The sequence below is a fragment of the Mixophyes fleayi genome, chromosome 8 (genome assembly GCF_038048845.1).
Source record: "Mixophyes fleayi isolate aMixFle1 chromosome 8, aMixFle1.hap1, whole genome shotgun sequence".
Lineage (NCBI taxonomy): Eukaryota > Metazoa > Chordata > Amphibia > Anura > Limnodynastidae > Mixophyes > Mixophyes fleayi.
In genome coordinates, this window is record NC_134409.1 from 122,466,505 (window position 1) to 122,488,865 (window position 22,361).

Below are 22,361 nucleotides of genomic sequence, written 5' to 3' on the forward strand. Positions count from 1 at the left end.
ATTGGTGCATTTTAGCTTGGAAAACCCACACTCTGTGAAACTAACTCTGTTTATTAAAAGCCAAAATTTTATGTCTTTGGTAAATTTCTAAAATTCCCCCCAAAATGTATCTATCTTATTTACTAACCAGATTTCTTATTTATTTTATATATCTTCAATATTTCATTGTTTCCTACAGTAAAGTCTAATATAAAAATAATAGACTTCTCAGGACTGATTCATTAAGGAACTTAAATTAAGAAGTTTCTTATTTCAGTCTCCTGGACAAAACCATGTTACAATGCAAGGGGTGAAAATTAGTTTTCTGTTTTGCACATAAGATAAATACTGACTGTTTTTTCATGTAGCAAGCAAATACTTGATAGCTTATTTGTACACTGATATTTAAAGTTGATATTTGTGTGCTACATGAAAAAACAGTAGGTATTTAACTTATGTGCAAAACAGAAAACTAATTTTCACCCCTTGCATTGTAACATGGTTTTGTCCAGGAGACTGAAATAAGAAACTTCTTAATTTAAGTTCCTTAATGAATCAGGCCCCACGTGTTTACAATATGTTAATATACCACGTCAATTAATTCTGATCAAAGTTACGGAGAAAACAAATCCTCCTTACAGGGAAGCTACTGCCTGGCAGCCTGAGCCAGACCTCAATATAAACATGTTTTCAATTAATTCCAATTTATTATGCATCACATGTTTCATACTAGTTTTTCGCAAGTTTTATATTTGTTTTCACTTTGGAAATTTTATATTTCATGCATGGCAAATATGTACATAACACTATGTATTTTGCAAAGTTGCAACAGGAGGACAATTTCCCCTCCCTAACTAATCCATTCATGCAATTATAGATGAGGGTCAACACAGAAAGAAATGGGACTGTTTTTAGTGCTGCCAATATTCTCCTGAGCAGTAAATAGTTGCCCTATATCATCATCATCTATTTATATAGCGCCACTAATTCCTTAGCGCTCACATCAGTCAGTGTCCCATTGGAGCTTGCAGTCTAAATTCCCTAACATTTTCCCTAAGAAGTTCGCTCCCTTATTCTTTCCTCTCCACCCTCCACTTGTCCTCTTGATCCCATCCCCTCTAACCTCCTTCGCTCTCTCTCTCCCACTGCCTGCTCCTACCTGGCACACGTCTTCAACCTATCACTCTCCTCTGGTGTAGTACCCTCCTCATTTAAACACGTTCTTATCTCTCCTATCCTCAAAAAACACAATTTTGACCCCACCTTCGTCGGCAACTATCGCCCCATCTCACTTCTCCCCTACGCCTCCAAACTACTTGAGCGGTTAGTCTGCTGTCGTCTCACCCAATACCTCTCGGACAATTCCCTCCTTGACCCTCTCCAATCTGGGTACCGCCCCCTCCACTCCACTGAAACTGCCCTAGCCAAGGTCACCAATGATCTCCTATCAGCCAAATCCAGGGGGCACTTCTCCTTACTTATCCTCCTTGACCTTTCCGCGGCCTTTGACACCGTGGACCACCCCCTCCTACTGCAAACTCTTCTCTCTCTCGGCCTCTCTGGTTCCGTCCACGCCTGGTTCTGCTCTTACCTCGCCAACCGCACCTTCTCTGTCTCCACCTCTGGCTCTTCCTCTGCCCCATCACCCCTCCAAGTAGGAGTCCCCCAGGGCTCTGTTCTCGGCCCCCTTCTCTTCTCGCTCTACACTTCCTCCCTTGGTGCGCTCATCTCCTCCTTTGGACTTCAGTATCACCTTTATGCTGACGACATTCAACTCTACATCTCTTCTCCTGACCTCTCTCCAACCCTCCTCTCTCGCGTATCTGACTGCCTCTCTGCCATCTCCTCCTGGATGTCCTCACGCTTTCTCAAAATTAACATCTCTAAGACTGAACTCATTGTCTTTCCTCCCTCCAGACTCCCCTATCACCACAACTTCTCTATCGTTGTTAATAACACTACCATCTCCTCTGTCACCCAACTCCGTTGCCTAGGTGTCACCCTTGACTCCTCTCTCTCTTTTACCCCCCCATCCAATCCCTTGCTCAAGCCTGTCGCTTCCAACTGCGCAACATTGCCTGCATCCGACCCTTCCTCTCACAAGACGCCACCAAAACTATCATCCACGCACTCATCATCTCCCGCCTTGACTACTGCAACCTTCTCCTCACTGGCCTCCCCCTCTCCCATCTTGCCCCCCTCCGATCTGTACTCAATGCGGCTGCTAGACTCATCTTTCTCTCACGCCGCTCCTACTCTGCCTCCCCTCTCTACCATGCCTTACACTGGCTCCCTTTCCCCTACAGAATCCTCTTTAAACTCCTTACTACCACTTACAAAGCTCTCTCCAAGTCTACTGCCCCCTACATCTCTAACCTCCTCACCATCCACACTCCTGCCCGCTCCCTGCGCTCGGCAAACGACCGTCGCCTCTCCTCCACTCTAATTACCTCTTCCCACTCCAGAATCCAAGACTTCTCCTGAGCTGCCCCCCTGCACTGGAATGACCTCCCTCGCTCCATCCTTCTCTCACCCAATCTATGCTCCTTCAAACGGGCACTCAAAACTCACCTGTTCCTGAAAGCCTTCCAACCATCCACTTAACCCCTCATCTACTCTGCAGTTCTCCCCCCTCTCCCCTGCCCCTTTTTCTCCCTCGTATCACTGCCTCCCTTTCGTGCCTTTTTGTCCACCTTCCCTTAGGATGTAAGCTCACATGAGCAGGGCCCCTCTCCCCTCCTGTCTCCATACCGAATCTTCTGCTCCGTATTTATTCCATATGTCTGGCCGGAGTTTCTGAAGCATTGGTACTCTGTGTTTATTGTTCTGTAATGTTTCACCCTGTATGGTCTACTGTTTGTACTATGTAAGGCGCTGTGGAAACCTTGTGGCGCCCAACAAATAAATGATAATAATAATAATAATTTTCATACACACAGATCGAGAGAGACTAAGGTCAATTTCATAGCAGCAAATTAACCTACTATCATCATCATCATCACCATTTATTTATATAGAGCGACTGATTCCGCAGCGCTGTACAGAGAACTCACTCACATCAGTCCCTGCCCCATTGGAGCTTACAGTCTAAATTCCCTAACATACACACACACAGACAGACAGACAGAGAGAAAGAGACTAGGGTCAATTTTGATAGCAGCCAATTAACCTACCAGTATGTTTTTGGAGTATGGGAGGAAACCGAGGCACCCAGAGGAAACCCACGTAAACATGGGGAAAACATATAAACTGCACACAGATAAGGCCACGATGGGGAATCAAAATCATGACCCCAGTGATGTGAGACAGAAGTGCTAACCACTGAGCCACTGTGCATATAGAGCACCTATATACTTGAGTTACTGTTTACTGGAAGTCACTGACCTCTGTGAACTTTCATTTGATAGAACTTACTACAAGTCTTCAGGAGAGGAAGTAAAATCATAACTTACACTATCCTGCAGGACGAGACAGTTTCTGAACCATTATAATTAGCAGCCTCTGTGTTTACATAGTGGTGATAGGATGCTTACTTATAGGATACTTACTTATAGGATACTTACTTATAGAATGCTTACTTATAGAGTGCTTACTTATAGGATACTTATTTATAGGATACTTACTTATAGAATGCTTACTTATAGGGTGCTTACTTGTAGGAAGTTTACTTGTAGGATTCATACTTGTAGGATGCTTACTTATAGGATACTTACTTATAGGGTGCTTACTTATAGGGTGCTTACTTATAGGATACTTACTTATAGGATACTTACTTATAGAGTGCTTACTTATAGGATACTTATTTATAGGATACTTACTTATAGAATGCTTACTTATAGGGTGCTTACTTGTAGGAAGTTTACTTGTAGGATGCATACTTGTAGGATGCTTACTTATAGGATACTTACTTATAGGGTGCTTACTTATAGGGTGCTTACTTATAGGATACTTACTTATAGGATTCTTACTTGTAGGATACTTACTTATAGGGTGCTTACATGTAGGATGCTTACTTATAGGATACTTACTTATAGGATGCTTACTTGTAGGACACTTACTTATAGAGTGCTTACTTATAGGGTGCTTACTTGTAGGATGTTTACTTGTAGGATGCTTACTTATAGGATACTTACTTATAGAATGCTTACTTATAGGATACTTACTTATAGAATGCTTACTTATAGGATACTTACTTATAGGGTGCTTACTTGTAGGGTGCTTACTTATAGGGTGCTTACTTATAGGATACTTACTTATAGGATGCTTACTTGTAGGATACTTACTTATAGGGTGCTTACATGTAGGATGCTTACTTATAGGATCCTTACTTATAGGATGCTTACTTGTAGGATACTTACTTATAGAGTGCTTACTTGTAGGATGTTTACTTGTAGGGTACTTACTTATAGGATGCTTACTTGTAAGATACTTACTTATAGGGTGCTTACTTATAGGATACTTACTTATAGGATACTTACTTATAGGATGCTTACTTGTAAGATACTTACTTATAGGGTGCTTACTTATAGGGTGCTTACTAATAGGATGCTTACTTATAGGATACTTACTTATTGGATGCTTACTTATAAGATGCTTACTTGTAGGATACTTACTTATAGGATGCTTACTTATAAGATGCTTACTTGTAGGATGCTTATTTGTAGAATTCTTACTTGTAGAATGCTTACTTATAGGATGCTTACTTATAGGGTGCTTACTTATAGGGTGCTTACTTATAAGATGCTTACTTGTAGGATACTTATTTGTAGAATGCTTACTTGTAGAATGCTTACTTATAGGATGCTTACTTATAGGATGCTTACTTATAGGGTGCTTACTTATAGGATACTTACTTATAGAATACTTACTTATAGGGTGCTTACTTATAGGATACCTACTTATAGGATACTTACTTATTGGATGCTTACTTATAAGATGCTTACTTGTAGGATACTTACTTATAGGATGCTTACTTATAAGATGCTTACTTGTAGGATGCTTACTTAGAGGATACTTACTTATAGAATACTTATTTGTAGAATGCTTACTTGTAGAATGCTTACTTATAGGATGCTTACTTATAGGATGCTTACTTATAGGATGCTTACTTGTAGAATACATACTTGTAGGATGCTTACTTATAGGATACTTACTAATAGGGTGCTTACTTATAGGATGCTTACTTGTAGGATACTTATAGGGTGCTTACTTGTAGGATGTTTACTTGTAGGATGCATACTTGTAGGAGGCTTAGTTGTATGATGCTTACTTATAGGATACTTATTTATAGGATGCTTATATGATGCTTACTTATAGGATACTTATTTGTAGAATGCTTACTTGTAGGACGCTTACTTACAGGATACTTACCTATAGGGTGCTTACTTATAGGATGCTTACTTGTAAGATACTTACTTATAGGGTGCTTACTTGTAGGATATTTACTTGTAGGATGCATACTTGTAGGAGGCTTACCTGTAGAATACCTATTTGTAAGATACTTACTTATAGGGTGCTTACTTATAGGATACTTACTTATAGAATGCTTACTTATAGGGTGCTTACTTATAGGATGCTTACTTATAGGATATTTACTTATAGGATGCTTACTTATAGGATGCTTACTTATAGGATATTTACTTATAGGATGCTTACTTATAGGGTGCTTACTTATAGGATGCTTACTTATAGGATACTTACTTATAGGGTGCTTACTTATAGGATGCATACTTGTAGGATACTTACTTATAGGATACTTACTTATAGGGTGCTTACTTATAGGGTGCTTATTTGTAGGATGTTTACTTGTAGAATGCATACTTGTAGGATGCTTACTTGTAGGATGCTTAGTTATACAATGATTACTTATAGGATGCTTACTTATAGAATAATTATTTGTAGAATGCTTTCTTATAAGATGCTTACTTGTAGAATACATACTTGTAGGATGCTTACCTATAGGATACTTACTTATAGGATGCTTACTTGTAGGATACTTACTTATAGGGTGCTTACTTATAGGATACTTACTTGTAGGGTGCTTACTTATAGCATGCTTACTTATAGGATACTTATAGAATACTTACTTATAAGATGCTTACTTGTAGAATACATACTTGTAGGATGCTTACCTATAGGATACTTACTTATAGGATGCTTACTTGTAGGATACTTACTTATAGGGTGCTTACTTATAGGATACTTACTTGTAGGGTGCTTACTTATAGCATGCTTACTTATAGGATACTTACTAATAGAATGCTTACTTATAGGGTGCTTACTTATAGGATACTTACTTATAGAATGCTTACTTATAGGGTGCTTACTTATAGGATACTTACTTATAGGGTGCTTACTTATAGAATACTTACTTATAGGGTGCTTACTTATAGGATACTTACTTATAGAATGCTTACTTATAGGGTGCTTACTTATAGGATACTTACTTATAGAATTCTTACTTATAGGGTGCTTACTTATAGAATGCTTACTTATAGGGTGCTTACTTATAGGATACTTACTTATAGGGTGCTTACTTATAGGGTGCTTACTTATAGGATACTTACTTATAGGATACTTACTTATAGGATGCTTACTTATAGAATGCTTACTTATAGGGTGCTTACTTATAGGATACTTACTTATAGGATACTTACTTATAGGGTGCTTACTTATAGGGTGCTTACTTATAGGATACTTACTTATAGGATGCTTACTTATAAGGTGCTTACTTATAGGATGCTTACTTATAGGATACTTACTTATAGAATTCTTACTTATAGGGTGCTTACTTATAGAATGCTTACTTATAGGGTGCTTACTTATAGGATGCATACTTGTAGGGTGCTTACTTATAGGATACTTACTTATAGGATACTTACTTATAGGGTGCTTACTTATAGGGTGCTTATTTGTAGGATGTTTACTTGTAGAATGCATACTTGTAGGATGCTTACTTGTAGGATGCTTAGTTATACAATGATTACTTATAGGATGCTTACTTATAGAATACTTATTTGTAGAATGCTTACTTATAGGATGCTTACTTGTAGAATACATACTTGTAGGATGCTTACCTACAGGATACTTACTTATAGGAAGCTTACTTGTAGGATACTTACTTATAGGGTGCTTACTTGTAGGATGTTTACTTGTAGGAGGCTTACTTATAGGATACTTACTTATAGGATACTTACTTATAGAATGCTTACTTATAGGGTGCTTACTTATAGGATACTTACTTGTAGGATGCTTACTTATAGGATACTTACTTGTAGGGTGCTTACTTATAGGATACTAACTTGTTGGGTGCTTACTTATAGAGTGCTTATTTGTAGGATGTTTACTTGTAGGATGCTTACTTATAGGATGCTTAGTTATACAATGATTACTTATAGGATACTTACTTATAGGGTGCTTGCTTACTTATAGGATACTTACTTATAGAATGCTTACTTATAGGATACTTACTTATAGGATGCTTACTTATAGGATACTTACTTATAGGGTGCTTACTTATAGAATGCTTACTTATAGGATACTTACTTATAGGGTGCTTACTTATAGGATGCTTACTTATAGGATACTTACTTGTAGGGTGCTTACTTATAGGATACTTACTTATAGGATACTTACTTGTAGGGTGCTTACTTATAGGATGCTTACTTATAGAATGCTTACTTATAGGATACTTACTTATAGAATGCTTACTTATTGTTACGAGCCGCGGCAGTGCCCAGCCGCCGCGACTCACTCACCCGCGTCCCGGCCGTCGCCATGGCGACCGGGACGTCATTTCCGGCCATAACCCGGCCGTTGCCGGGGCAACCAGCAGACGCTTCAGAGCTGCGTCCCGGCAATAGGAGGAAGCCGGGCGCAGCGATTCTACAGCCTGTGGGCTAATTAATAGGGGCAGATTATAGGAGGCAATTACAGGCATTAGCCTGCAACTGTGCAGGCCAGGGGCAAGCCCTGATTGGCTCTATTAGTGACTGCTCTATTAACCTGCAGGAGTGTGTTCAACCTGTGATTGGTTCAGCTGGGTATTTAAGGCAATGAGGTCTGCTGCCTCATTGCCGGTTATAGCTTCTGTGCTCCAGTCTGCTGACCTGCTTGTTCCAGTCCCTGTATCCTGTTTCTACGTTTGACTTCCCGTGTATGACCCTTGGCTTCGTATTGGACTTCGCTTGTGTTTTCCTGTGACCCTGATCCTTGGCTTGTTTACCCGTTCTGCTACTTTGCCTGTGACCTCTGACCTCAGCTTGTTAATCATTACTGTTACCTGCTGCCGGCCTTTGACTCTGCGTGGACCTGACTCTTCTTGCCTGGGTTCTCCCCAGCCGGTACACACTTCACGACCCTCTGTCAGTCTGCGGCCCAGTCTGTCCCCACCATCAGGGGCTCCAGTGAACACCTGACTGGCAGAGTAGACTCCGGGTTGTGTTGTGCCGGCTGGAGGGGTTCCTAACATTATAACCGGCCCACTCACGGAGACAAGATTAGGATGGATGCAAGTGGATCCACACCGTCTCCGGCACAAACCCTAGCAGGCCATGTTGAGTCTTTGTATCAGATGATGCAGGGATTGGCTGAGCGTATGTCTGTTCAAGAAGAAGCCACAAAAGCTTCACAATCTCCTCCAGATCCCATCTGTGAGCCCAAAATGAATTTACCGGATCGGTTCTCCGGAAATAGAACCTTGTTTCGGAACTTCAGGGAGAGCTGCAAGCTCTATTTTCGGATGAGACCCCGCTCCTCCGGTTCAGAGCAGCAACGAGTTGGGATTATTATTTCCCTTCTACAGGGTGACCCCCAGTCTTGGGCGTTTTCTTTGCCACAGACCAGTCCGGCCATGCAGTCCGTAGACTCCTTCTTTGAGGCATTGGGTTTACTGTATGATGACCCGGATCGAGTGGCCTCCGCGGAAGCTCACCTACGGTCCTTGAAACAAGGCAGACGGTCGGCAGAAGAATACTGCGCGGAATTCCGTAGATGGTCACCTGACAGTGGATGGAACGACCCTGCCTTACGTAGTCAGTTCCGTGTCGGCCTATCTGAACAGATTAAAGATTCGCTAGTGCAATACCCGTCTCCTAGCTCTCTGGAGGATCTGATGCACCTCTCCATTAAAATTGACAGGAGATATAAAGAGCGGAAAACTGAAAAGGAAACGTCATCACCTCCATCCGCCTTCGTTCCTATCTCCCAGGATGGTGAGGAACCAATGCAATTGGGAGCATACCGTCTTTCCTCTGAGGAGAGAGACAGGAGACGGTCACAAGGCTTATGTTTATATTGTGGCGCAAGAGGCCACTTCTCCCGTTCTTGCCCAAACAAGTCGGGAAACGAGCATGCCTAAGGAACGAGGGGAGAGTTCACTTAGGTCTACAAATTGTCTCCCAGAAAAATGCACTATTGGTCCCTGCACAGCTCACGTTCAGTGCTCGTTCTACGAAACTATCAGCCTTCATTGACAGTGGAGCTGCTGGCAACTTCCTTGACATCGAGTTTGCCCGCTCTGCTGGGATTCCGCGGATTAAACTCCAATCTGCCATTACGGTATGTGGCTTAGATGGTAGTCCGTTGCCAGGAGGCAAGATTACTTGGGAGACCCCACCACTACAGTTGAACGTTGGCGCTCTCCATTCGGAATCCATAGTCTTACGCCTTATCGAATGTCCATCGGTTCCTTTAATTCTGGGCCACCCTTGGCTATCCTGCCATAACCCCGTCATGGATTGGGCAAAAGGAGAAATTGTCCAGTGGAGCCCCCATTGTACACAGTCTTGCCTGACACTACCTCTACGTATTATTCAGTCTATTCCGGAGCAGCTCCCTTCTCAGTATCATGGCTACTGGGATGTTTTCTCCAAAAAGGCTGCTGACACACTACCACCGCACCGCAATTTCGACTGTGCCATTGAGCTCATTCCGGGCTCTAAATTACCCAAGGGACGCTTGTATCCTCTCTCCGGTCCAGAGACCAAATCCATGCAGGAGTATATTGACGAAAACTTGGAGAAGGGCTTCATCAGGCCATCCAAGTCCCCAGTAGGAGCAGGGTGTTTCTTTGTACCCAAGAAGGACGGTGGACTCAGACCCTGTATCGACTATCGAGGGCTGAACCTTATTACGGTTAAGAACACCTACCCCCTTCCCCTCATCTCCGTTCTTTTTGATCAATTAAGAGGAGCCACTATCTTCACAAAAATTGATCTTCGTGGAGCCTATAATCTCATACGTATTAGAGCAGGTGATGAGTGGAAGACGGCGTTCAACACGCTCTCGGGCCATTACGAATACCTGGTCATGCCGTTTGGCCTGAGTAATGCTCCTGCCGTATTTCAGGATTTGATTAATGAGGTGTTACGTGAGTTCCTGGGACACTTTGTTGTTGTTTACCTTGATGACATCCTCATATATTCAAAATCGTTGTCTGCGCACCAGGGTCATGTCAGACAAATCCTACAGAAATTACGGGAACATCACCTCTACGCGAAACTCGAGAAATGCGAGTTCGAGGTCCAGAAGGTATCCTTCCTCGGTTATCTAATCTCCTCAGAAGGTTTCTCCATGGACCCAACCAAGGTCCAAGCAATTCTGGATTGGATTCAACCGAATAACCTCAAGGCGGTCCAGAGATTCCTGGGATTCGCCAATTACTACAGGAGGTTTATTGGCGGCTTTGCTGATATCGTGGCTCCTATTGTCACCTTGACCCGCAAAGGAGGTGATCCAACTGTTTGGTCACAACAGGCAATAAATGCATTCAAAACCCTGAAGAAAGCTTTTGTGTCTGCTCAGGTTCTCAGACATCCGGATCCTAGGGTACCGTTTGTTCTTGAGGTAGATGCTTCTGACGTCGGTGCTGGGGCTGTCTTGTCACAAAAAGACCCCCAGACCCACCGCTTACATCCATGTGCCTTTTTTTCCCGTCAGTTCTCATCAGCGGAAACCAACTATGACGTGGGAAACCGAGAATTGCTGGCAATTAAATGGGCCTTTGAGGAATGGCGACACTGGTTGGAAGGCGCTGCACACCAGATCTCCGTTATAACGGATCATAAGAAATTACAGTATATACAGTCAGCCAAACGTCTGAACCCCCGACAGGCTCGGTGGTCGCTGTTCTTCACTCGGTTCAACTTTATTATCACCTATCGTCCTGGTTCCAAAAATATTCAAGCGGACGCCCTGTCTAGAAGTTTCCTGGCACATCATGCTCCGGTCACCTGCTCAGAGCCTATTGTTCCTGTGTCTATGATTCATGCCGGATTAACTCAAGATTTGAGCTGTACCTTACAAAGGTTCCAGAGGTTGGCTCCTGATAACACTCCGGCAGGATGTTTGTTTGTCCCAGTTCATCTAAGGAAGACAGTCCTTGCTGAAGCACACAACAGTCGGACTGCTGGGCATCCTGGAGTCTACAAAACACTGGAAATCCTTTCCCGTACTGTATGGTGGCCGTCTCTGTCTGCTGACGTCAAGAGTCACGTCCGGTCCTGTGAAGTTTGTGCCAGGAACAAAGTTCCCAGGACTCGCCCGGTAGGTCAGTTAGTTCCGTTGGCCGCCCCTGGTAAACCTTGGACACATCTGTCCATGGACTTTATAGTCGATCTGCCACCCTCTGCGGGACACAATACCATTTGGGTCGTGGTAGACCGGTTCAGCAAGATGGCACATTTCATTCCACTCACTAGGCTGCCTACTGCTCGAGATTTGGCAGTTTTGTTCATTCAACACATTTTCCGCCTCCATGGACTCCCTACAGACATCGTCTCCGATCGGGGTTCCCAGTTCATAGCGCAGTTCTGGAGATCATTCTGTACCCTCCTGGGAATCAAGGTCAGTTTATCATCTGCATACCACCCTCAGTCAAATGGGCAGACTGAAAGGGTTAACCAGTCCTTGGAGAAGTTCTTGCGATGCTACATATCGGAGTTCCATGACAACTGGTCCTCCTTGTTGCCCTGGGCAGAATTTGCCTGTAACAACTCCTGTCACTCATCCACGAAAACCTCTCCGTTCTTTTGCAATTATGGTTTCCACCCCAGATCTAACTCTTTGTATTCACTCCAGTCCGTTGGTATCCAGGAGATCCGTTCCACTGCCAGGGATCTCAGAGTTGTCTGGAAGAAAGTACATTCATCTTTAAAACAAGCCTCACTTGTTGCAAAAAAAAATTCGGACCGACACCGTACCCCCTGCTCCCTTAAGGTTGGCCAGAAAGTCTGGCTGTCTACAAAAAATATCAGGCTCAGACAACCTTGCAAGAAATTGGGCCCTAAGTTCATCGGGCCGTTTCTTATCATCAAGCAGGTGAACTCCGTCGCATTTAGGTTAAAAATTCCAGGCTCGTTAAGAATTCCAAACACCTTTAATTGTTCTCTATTGAAGCCAGTGCTTTATCCTGGTCAAGCCCAGTCTTCAAGTGTGCCTGGGAGAGGTTCCAGTGGGCCACAAAAATTCGTGATTCAAAAGGTCCTTGATTCTAAAAATGTTCAAGGACAGGTGCATTTCCTTATACAATGGAGGAATCGCGGATTAGAAGAGCGATCTTGGGTTCCGCGGAGACAACTCCATGCCCCAAAGAAACTGAAGGAGTTCTTCAAAAAATTCCCTAGGAAACCAGGATGTCGGGGTCCCTCGACCCCTCCTCAAGGGGGGGGTACTGTTACGAGCCGCGGCAGTGCCCAGCCGCCGCGACTCACTCACCCGCGTCCCGGCCGTCGCCATGGCGACCGGGACGTCATTTCCGGCCATAACCCGGCCGTTGCCGGGGCAACCAGCAGACGCTTCAGAGCTGCGTCCCGGCAATAGGAGGAAGCCGGGCGCAGCGATTCTACAGCCTGTGGGCTAATTAATAGGGGCAGATTATAGGAGGCAATTACAGGCATTAGCCTGCAACTGTGCAGGCCAGGGGCAAGCCCTGATTGGCTCTATTAGTGACTGCTCTATTAACCTGCAGGAGTGTGTTCAACCTGTGATTGGTTCAGCTGGGTATTTAAGGCAATGAGGTCTGCTGCCTCATTGCCGGTTATAGCTTCTGTGCTCCAGTCTGCTGACCTGCTTGTTCCAGTCCCTGTATCCTGTTTCTACGTTTGACTTCCCGTGTATGACCCTTGGCTTCGTATTGGACTTCGCTTGTGTTTTCCTGTGACCCTGATCCTTGGCTTGTTTACCCGTTCTGCTACTTTGCCTGTGACCTCTGACCTCAGCTTGTTAATCATTACTGTTACCTGCTGCCGGCCTTTGACTCTGCGTGGACCTGACTCTTCTTGCCTGGGTTCTCCCCAGCCGGTACACACTTCACGACCCTCTGTCAGTCTGCGGCCCAGTCTGTCCCCACCATCAGGGGCTCCAGTGAACACCTGACTGGCAGAGTAGACTCCGGGTTGTGTTGTGCCGGCTGGAGGGGTTCCTAACACTTATAGGATACTTACTTATAGGGTGCTTACTTGTAGGGTGCTTACTTATAGGATACTTACTTATAGGATACTTACTTGTAGGGTGCTTACTTATAGGATACTTACTTGTAGGGTGCTTACTTATAGAGTGCTTATTTGTAGGATGTTTACTTGTAGGATGTTTACTTGTAGGATACTTACTTGTAGGATGCTTAGTTATACAATGATTACTTATAGGATACTTACTTGTAGGATGCTTACTTATAGGATGCTTAGTTATACAATGATTACTTATAGGATACTTACTTATCTGCCCTAAGGACAAAGATTTCCAGCCTTCCCAAGAGTCGCTATATAACATAATGAGGGCTTGATAGAGAGAACTCCTATTATGAAATTGTGACTACAAAAGACCCTCTTATATTGATCAGCTAACATGTAGCATGTTGATCACCTAACATGTAGCATGTTGATCAGCTAACATGTAGCATGTTGATGATAGCCGCAGTACATCTTTTCTTTCTGCAGGTGGCACGGAGCTGTCTCTACTGATCTACTGAAGCACAATGTCCTCGTCCCAAGTAATGAGCCGTCCAGCGAGAGTGACTCTGGGTCTCTCACAACCCCGGACCACAAAAAGAGAAACTTTAGGCAGAAAATGAATGTGCTCTTGGGTAAAGTCATCCACTCCAGAGTAAAGGAAGTCAAGTCTGTTAAATTCCCCTGTGCTTCCAGGAAAGATTCCCCAGTGCTATCCCAAAAACTGCACCAGCTTCCTAAAATAATTCAGCACCTAACACTACCACGGGAAACAGCCAAAAGATCAGGGGGGAGGATTTCGCAAGCTGGTAAGAAGGTCAATTGTTTGTACAAATCTAAATTACATTGCGTTAGGTATGTTTACAAAGTTGGGACATCTGTTTAAAGTGTGAAATACAAGACATAAGGGAGCATCAACTAAAGGTCAATTGGCAGAATTAATTAATTTGTTTTTTTAGAGACTTAAAGGTTAATTTAAAAATCACTGAATCCATTAAAGACAAAATAGACAATTCTTTGTGTTCCAAACTTCCCAGAAAAATCATAGCAAATGCAGAATTCTCAGTTTTAAGTTAAACATGGGGGGGAATCTATGAAGGGTTGAACCTATGTAGCCCAATGAGTGGGGGAGGGGAGAAAGTAAAATCCTGATATGAAACATCACATCCACTAATACTGCCCAATGCTAAATGATCAAGCAGGGATTCCCCAGGATTCATAAAGTTAAATTAAAGACTCTTGAATCTCAGTTAATGTGGGATAAAACCAAGAAACAATATGGATCTCCAGCCAACTTTTCCTATTCATTACACCAAGGTATTTACATGTCGCACACATACTGTAAACCCCATTGAAATGAATGGGCAATTGAAATGAATGGGAAATGCTTAGGTAATAAATAGATTTAAAAAAAGTATGATCAGTTATTAATATAGAACAGGTGAATTTATGGAATGTCAATTTAGTAGATCAATCTACTTAAATATTTATGTATGTGGAAGCATTGAAATCAATGGTCCCATTCATATCAATGTTGTTTGCACAGGTGCGTTATCAACTCCACTGCATGAATAGGCTTATTGAAATGAATGTGGAAATCTTCATCAATGGAGTTTCCCATTACTAGCCAAATAAATAGTTACAGAAAAGTCTGAAACCCTTCTGAACTTTTCAGATGAATTCCAAATTATCTTGCCTTTCTTTCCATGTCCCCAGCGCTCCCCAACATAGTTAAATCTTTTTAGAGATTTGCAAGTCTTCCAGAGGTTAATTAGTTGGTTAACAGTTTAATTAAGCTGAATATTGAAAGCTTACAACCAGAGGAGGAACTATAGTGGATGCAGGGGCTTCATTGACTACAGGGCCCGGAGGTGATGGGTACCTGGCAATACTGACTCTCCCCCCTTCTGAGACCCTGCTTACTCCTTAGCCTCCCAATCTGCTTTCAGAAGAGCGGGCCTCTGCCCAAATTTTGCTATGGGTCCAGGTGGTGTACTGTTCACTTACTACTATTTCTTTAAAATAATTGCAGTGGAAGCTTTCAATATTCAGCATAATCACACAATACAAAAAAATTAAGTAATCACTCAAAATTAAAGAGAATTTCTACTGATAAAAAATGATTAACGCTGCTGGGGACTCCAGGCACAAGGAAAAACAGCAACAACACAATAAGGGCTTTTCACCATTAGCCACTTGGCTAATGATGAAAAATTCAACAGACAATGATTTTCCCATTCATTTCATGCGCCTATTCAATGAAAAGCTCCAATCTTTTTAAACACCATCGTGAAATCACCTTTCCTTTAATTCGATGTGAATCACTAAAAATCGCTGCTTCATGCAATAGAGAGTTTGGGCAAATAATTGCTGTTGTACAATCAATCTTTAGTAAATCCCCCCATAATCGATGAAACTACCCACAACTATCATTCTTACACTATTAAGTTAAGGAGTCCATTAAAGTAATTATCCAGTGGATCATTCAATGTCTGTAAGAGTCCAGCATTGCTCAACTTGCTTCATCTGCCGATTCATCAGGCAACAGTGTTAAAAAAAACGCTCTCTTGTGAGCTTTCCATTCATGCCTCAACAGCAGTGTGGAGATCATGAATGGAAATGGAGACCTCCATGTCAGAGGTGTTTTAATAACCAATCGTTTCCAGTAAATACAATGTAAGTTCTGTCACTGACTCACATTTACTTATAAGATTATTTTCCTTTGAAAGCAATTCTCCAACTGGATGTTAATGTTGTAGAGGCAGAGACGGAGCAGATCGTGGCGGACAACCTCATTGTGCGCTCCAAGAAAACAACAAGACGCGTCTCTGTCACCTCCTTGCCTACAGGGCTACAGAAGGTACATTTCCTTTATTATTCTTGTCATCTGTCCACTGGCTAACTTCAGGCCAACATCACAAAGTCTGATAGACAGGTCAGCCCTACCCCAATGTCAATGTCTACTCTGAAGATACTGTTTTTTCTGGCCCAAATCTACCCACTTCACTCTAGCTGGCCACTCATGGGTGCCTTCCTATGCCAGAGAAGCCTAGCCAGTCCCTTCTAGGGTTCTTATTAATCACTCAGGCAAATGCAGTTAGAAAAGTTCAACAGTACATTTATTGTAACAAAAACAATCACTTTATTATGTACACACAGTAATTAAATGCCAGGCAGGTTTAAAACATTATCTGTCCCTTACCCCACTAGCTTAATGGAGTTACAGACACCTGGCTGTACTGATTTGCAGACCCATGGATATCTCTCAGTTGCATATGTAGTCTCTGGTAGAGAACGGCAACTCAAAACCAGACCTTGCACCATCCAGGAATCAATCCACAGAATGAACATCACCTTTCCCCCTGGAGTGACTCCTTATATCTAGGGTCAAATTTCCACAGTGTTTTCCCCTCCCTGGGCAAACCCCTGGCTCTCTCTCATTTTAAACATTGGTGGGTGCTGGTTGGAGGGGGGAGTGGAAATTAGCTGTGCTTCCACAGAAGCCGCCTGCTGGGTTGCAGACAAAATGTCTGAACTAGTTCTATGGAGAACAATGGATACTAATTGGCCTCCCCACCTATAATGATAGGGTAGCAGTCCACCCCTCCTAAAATTAACCCCTTACACTACTTTGTGATGTCTCATGGTCCCCAGCTATTCCTTGCTTCCTGTAGAGAAAGGAGGGGGAGAATGAATGTAGCTACAGCCTGTCACCTGTATCCTGGAATCTCATCCTTACCTATAACCCACAGCTTCACTGCAATATCAACAATATACGATAAGCAATATACATATTTACAATGAGCTACAATGTCCCCTTATCAACATGTAATTAGAAACTGCAGTTGTAGTCTGTTGAGCTGGGGAACAAAAGCAAGGACTGTAAAAAGCATATGCTATAATCCACATTTTGTGAGAAACGAGGGACAGGCTGGTTAAGGTGTTATCATTATTGTTTGTCACATTAATACAAACTGAAACATCTAAACTTCTAAAAACATAAAAGAGCATGTAATAAGGTTGTGACGTACAATCCTGATAGTGTCAAATTCTCATAAAGTACTAAAGAAAATACACTTCGCAAATACCGCTATTAACATTTTCAAAACACAAATATACAAATAGGGCTGCAATTAACATTGTGGACTATTAAAAAATAAGCAGTGAAAATGCCAAGGTGAAGTATGCATTATTTGCAGAATAAAAGTGCTTAACATATTTAATAAATCTATCTAGCACCTAAAACTGTTGTTATGGAATTGGGTGACTTGCTAAAAGCAAAGATAAGCATGTTTACACTTTACTTTTCTATATACCTTATTATTTTTTAAGCATGTTAGGCTGGCTCTATCACATCTTACATGAATTTAAAATAAAATCAGAAAAACCTACGGCACATTATCCGCCGTGTATTACTCTTCTGTGGAACATTTATTTGCAAACTTTTTTTTTTTACACTTTAGAGTTTACTTAGCAACGTGCACCAATGTGCAGTATCCCACAGCAATCATTGGCGTTCAATAGTGTAGCTTGCACTAGACTGTATCTGCATACTCTCCCAGAAAGTGGAGGAGACTCTCGAATATCAGGGATTCCACCCTCCCAGATACTCTTTGTCATTTTTGTAAAGAGGGGGGGCCTTGATGACATAGATTGCGCCATGAGTCCTCGCCGGTCAGTTCACAGTTGCACAATTAGCGCCATCAAGGCTTCGTTGTGTGATGATGCGATGACGTCAGTGCTCACCAGGCGACGGGGCCATGATGATGAGAATCGTCCCCTGACCAACATTTAGAATGAATAAATAGACCTATTCATTAATAGTTGGGCACACACTCAGGGGAAGAAAGGAGAGGAACATATCTGTAGCCTATCGGCCACATGCAATAAGTGTCTGGTCCTGTGGGAGGGGCCAGCCTGTCATCCAGTACCAGGCTGGAGGGGGAGGGAGGGGGGATTGCTCTATGAATGACTGCTGGATTTGTGTAAGTGTTCCTCGCCAATGTATAAACATTGATTCCCTTTCAGGTGCAGCAAAATATTTGCTTATTTTCCGTTTACACCGTTTTAACAAAGGCAACAGTTAGTATCACCGCCATTCCTGTGTACGTATGTCTAGCCTAGCACTAATGTCAGGTACACAAAATAATTAGGTTTTGTGCTAGTCAGTGAATTTTAACAAATACACTATTTTAAATAACAATGTATGGATTTTCCAGTAGTCCACCGAGATCATTTATGAAAGGCGCCCTATGCCCACTGCAAAATGTCTTGGTTTTGTGCATTGCTTGTCTGCCCAGCACACATCAGGGTAGATCTGTGGAATTTTTTATGGGGATTTCTGGGGGAATTTTTTCCCCACTTAAATTTTGATGGATCAAAAAAACAAGAATAAACAAAAGAAGATTGTATTTCCCATTTGAACTGCGACGTATCAAGAAAGAAGAAAATAAGATTTTGGTTCTTTTTATAAATAAAGTGGTGACGAAAGGTTTTGAGGAGTCATTTATTCAATTAAAGATTATTTGAGCATTGTGCATGTGTGTTTATTTGTTTTTTTTATCCTTTTGGTATAATGGACCCCTGTCCATTGTACTGGAACCACTGAGGTGGCAATTCAACAGGATCTGTCACTTACACGGTTTGCTGTACACTAGGAGCTCAAACTATCAAGCTACTGTGTTTTAACAACTTCCCCAGTGATATCTAGTGTTTGTAAATTATGTTAATCAGTCTAGAATTATTTATTTTGTTTATTGTGTTTTTGTTTTAGTCTACCTACAAGTTTTTCCACCCACTACAGCCCTGTGTCTGATGGACAAGGATTTCCATAATAGTGACTATGGAGAACCCTTCAGATTGAATGTATTTAATTATTAGAACATGATATATTGTCCTCTACTTGTTCCCTCGCCTCATTTTACATATGCAGAGTGTCTGCTTTTTTTTTTTTTTTAAATACGTTTTATTAATAATAACATCAAAAGGCACATTAACAAGTACTTGTAGATATAAAGATAAACACGATGTACAACATTTTCTCACCGTGCTTTTACAACGTAAATTTGACTGCGTGTTAATCTTGTACCATGCAGATGTTGTTTTTATTTTGAACAAAACAGAGAGAAATAATAAAAAGAAAAGGAGAGAAGGGGGGGAATAAGTAAAGATGTAGGGCAAGAAGGGGGGGAAAGAGAATTAGAGGGGTTGGGAGAAGGAATTCACGCCTTTAGCAAGAAGGAGTAGTCAAATCCATTAATTTCAATAAGGGATCGGTCTCTACTAGAATTGAAGCAGGGGTTGATTATGGTATGAAGCCCATGGAGACGAGACCTTGTGGAAAGACACGGAGGAGCCCCTCAGCACACTGGTGATATGCTCCATTTGGTAAGTATGCCAAACCCGACCGCAGACCATTTGGAGAGTAGGCGGTATAGGATTTTTCCAGGAAGCTGCTATCTGACAAGTAGCCTCGCTGATTATGTGCAGGAGGAGCTTATGCGCATGTGTAGAGAAGTCCGGGAGAGGCAAGGGCAATAATACATGCTTAGGGTCGGAGGGAATGGGAGTGTTGAGGATTGCTGTAGCTATTGTGAGAACCGCTGTCCAGTACGAGCGTATTCTGGGACAGTCCCACCAAATATGCATAAAGGTGCCAACTTGGCCACAATTTCTCCAACAAGTGGGGTTTGTTTGTGGCTATATAACGTGAAGCCTAGCAGGTACATAGTACCATCTATGGAGCAATTTATGGGCATTTTCTTTGATACAGACATTTATGGAACAACGTGCTGTCCATTCATAAATGTCTGACCATTCTTCTGGATCTAGAGACGTTCCCAGGTCCGCCTCCCACTGCGTCTGGAATTGGTCCTTGACCTCTGTGGAGGTGGGGAGTAAAGCATTGTATAGTGTGGAAATTAGACTTTTTGAAGATGCTCCAGAAAGGCATAGATTCTCAAACACAGTGGGAGGCCTAGATGATAACTGAGCCTTCACCTTTTGTTGAAGGTGTCTAATCTGTAAGTATTGGTGGAACTGTCCCATCACCAGCCCACACCGGTCCACTAAGTCCGAGAACTGAGGGAATGTTTGGGTCCTAGTGATATGATTTAGTAGCAATATTCCAGCCCCTGCCCACTTTGTGTGCATAGGGCGTGCAAGACCAGGTGTAAAGGCTGGGTTTGTCCAAAGGGACATCATTATCGAAGGTGTGGGAGACAGAGTTGCCATTCTATTACATCGAGACCGGATTGAGAGGAAGAGGGCTATTACTGGGTGAGTTCGAGCAGGGGCTGGGCGCTGAGCAGCTGGGAGCCAAAGAGCAGAGCAAATGGGTGAGCCTCCCAGGAGATCCGATTCTATATCAACCCAGACCCTAGTTCCAGGCAGAGAGTGCCATTGGACCATTGGACACATTGAGCTAAACGTGCCGCATAATAATTATTCCAGAGGTTGAGGATGCCGAGGCCACCTGCCATGGAAGGGCGTTGCAGAATACGAGCAGAGATCCTGGGTCTTCTGTTTGACCAGATAAATTGTCTTACAGAGGCTTGCAGCATTTTTAGGACAGAGGGGGGAATTCTAATAGGAAGGGTGTGAAAAAGGTAAAGCAGTCTGGGAAGCAAGTTCATCTTCACTGATGTAATCCGCCCCACCCAAGATATCATAAGTTTGTCCCAGGAGATCGTGTCTTTTTTTAAGAGAAGCTATAAGCTGGGGATAGTTTGCTCGGTAGAGATTTTCTACCTTTCTGGTAAGTCTAATACCCAGGTGTGCTACATGAAAAAACAGGCAGTATTTAACTTATGTGCAAAACAGAAAACTAATTTGCACCCCTTATATTGTAACATGGTTTTGTCCAGGAGACTGAAATAAGAAGCTTCTCAAATTAAGATCCTTAATGAATCGGTGTCACGGGCACTAGGAGTCTTTACCCAGGGATCACCAGGTGGTAGGCTTACCAGAGCAATGTAGATGGTAATAGAGTACTCTGGTAGCAGGGTGATCACGGAACAGGCAATGGTAGATGATGAGATGCTCAGGAAAGTCTATGACTAGCAGCACTGGTAATATGGAGGTAATAATACACGAGGAACTGTATGGACAAGGGCATGTGAAGGTAGTCAGTGGTCTGCGATAGCAAGTTGTACCACTGCTATAGTGAGGAGGAATGTCCAACAGAAACGAGGAGGTGATGAGAGTCAGCGGTCTGCGGATAGCAAGTGGTACCGCTGTCTGAGTGAAGGAATGGAATCCAAGTGGAGGTATCCGGGTAGTCAGTGGTCTGCGATAGCAAGTTGTACCACTGCTATGTGAGAGGATACTGGAACAGGTGATACAGGAAACAGGGATCAGTGGTCTGCCTTCAGCAAGTTGTACCACTGAATATATATGTGAGGAGGTGTCTGGGGAGAGACTGCAACACAGGATGTACACGGGCACCTTAAACACGATCCACAGTAATATGCACAATATATATAAATGACTGAACAGGTCTGCAAATATAGAAAGTCTCTTAAAGTAATCCAGCAAAGATGACACAGTCAATGATAGCAATAGACTCAGCGGATAGCAGACTCCAGAGGAGAACCAACACAGTCCAGCAAGATATGCAATACACCAGCACAGTCAATGAGAAGTATGCATACCGTGGTTCAGAAGTAGGCAGTCAGATAGGAGTGCAGCGATACCTGAGTGGCAGGAGGCCGGCAGGATGAGAAGTCCCTGGATGGATGAGGAAGGGGTCTAGTAGGTGCAGCGCACAGGTAAGTAGACCAACAGGGACACGAATCCACAGGAATCAGTAGAACGTGGAACTGGACTCATGGAGGACCCAGGAGGATGGAGATGATCTAGCAGAGGAGTAGCTGATGAGATACGAATCCAATGCTGACTGGAGGGTAGAGACCAGCGGGACACAGGAAGGCGTGGAGA

At 42.8% G+C, this 22,361-nt stretch overlaps 2 protein-coding genes and 1 long non-coding RNA gene across 4 annotated transcripts in view; 2 read left to right on the plus strand and 1 right to left on the minus strand.

Annotated features, from left to right (window-relative positions):
* Positions 1-22,361, minus strand: part of PRICKLE2 (prickle planar cell polarity protein 2) — a 938,433-nt gene that overhangs the window by 514,883 nt on the left and 401,189 nt on the right. The gene's annotated exons all lie outside the window — the stretch shown is intronic.
* Positions 1-22,361, plus strand: part of LOC142099667 (uncharacterized) — a 270,464-nt gene that overhangs the window by 83,877 nt on the left and 164,226 nt on the right. The window lies entirely within an intron of this gene.
* The window catches only part of C8H3orf49 (chromosome 8 C3orf49 homolog), a 31,252-nt gene that overhangs the window by 1,453 nt on the left and 7,438 nt on the right, over positions 1-22,361 (plus strand). Inside the window, exons 2-3 of one of the 2 annotated variants that reach the window (XM_075184129.1) lie at positions 13,914-14,233; positions 16,154-16,284. In XM_075184129.1, coding sequence (XP_075040230.1) covers positions 13,914-14,233; positions 16,154-16,284 — 451 coding nt within the window. The remainder of the gene's footprint in view (positions 1-13,913; positions 14,234-16,153; positions 16,285-22,361) is intronic. The other variant, XM_075184130.1, reaches the window with a different exon arrangement.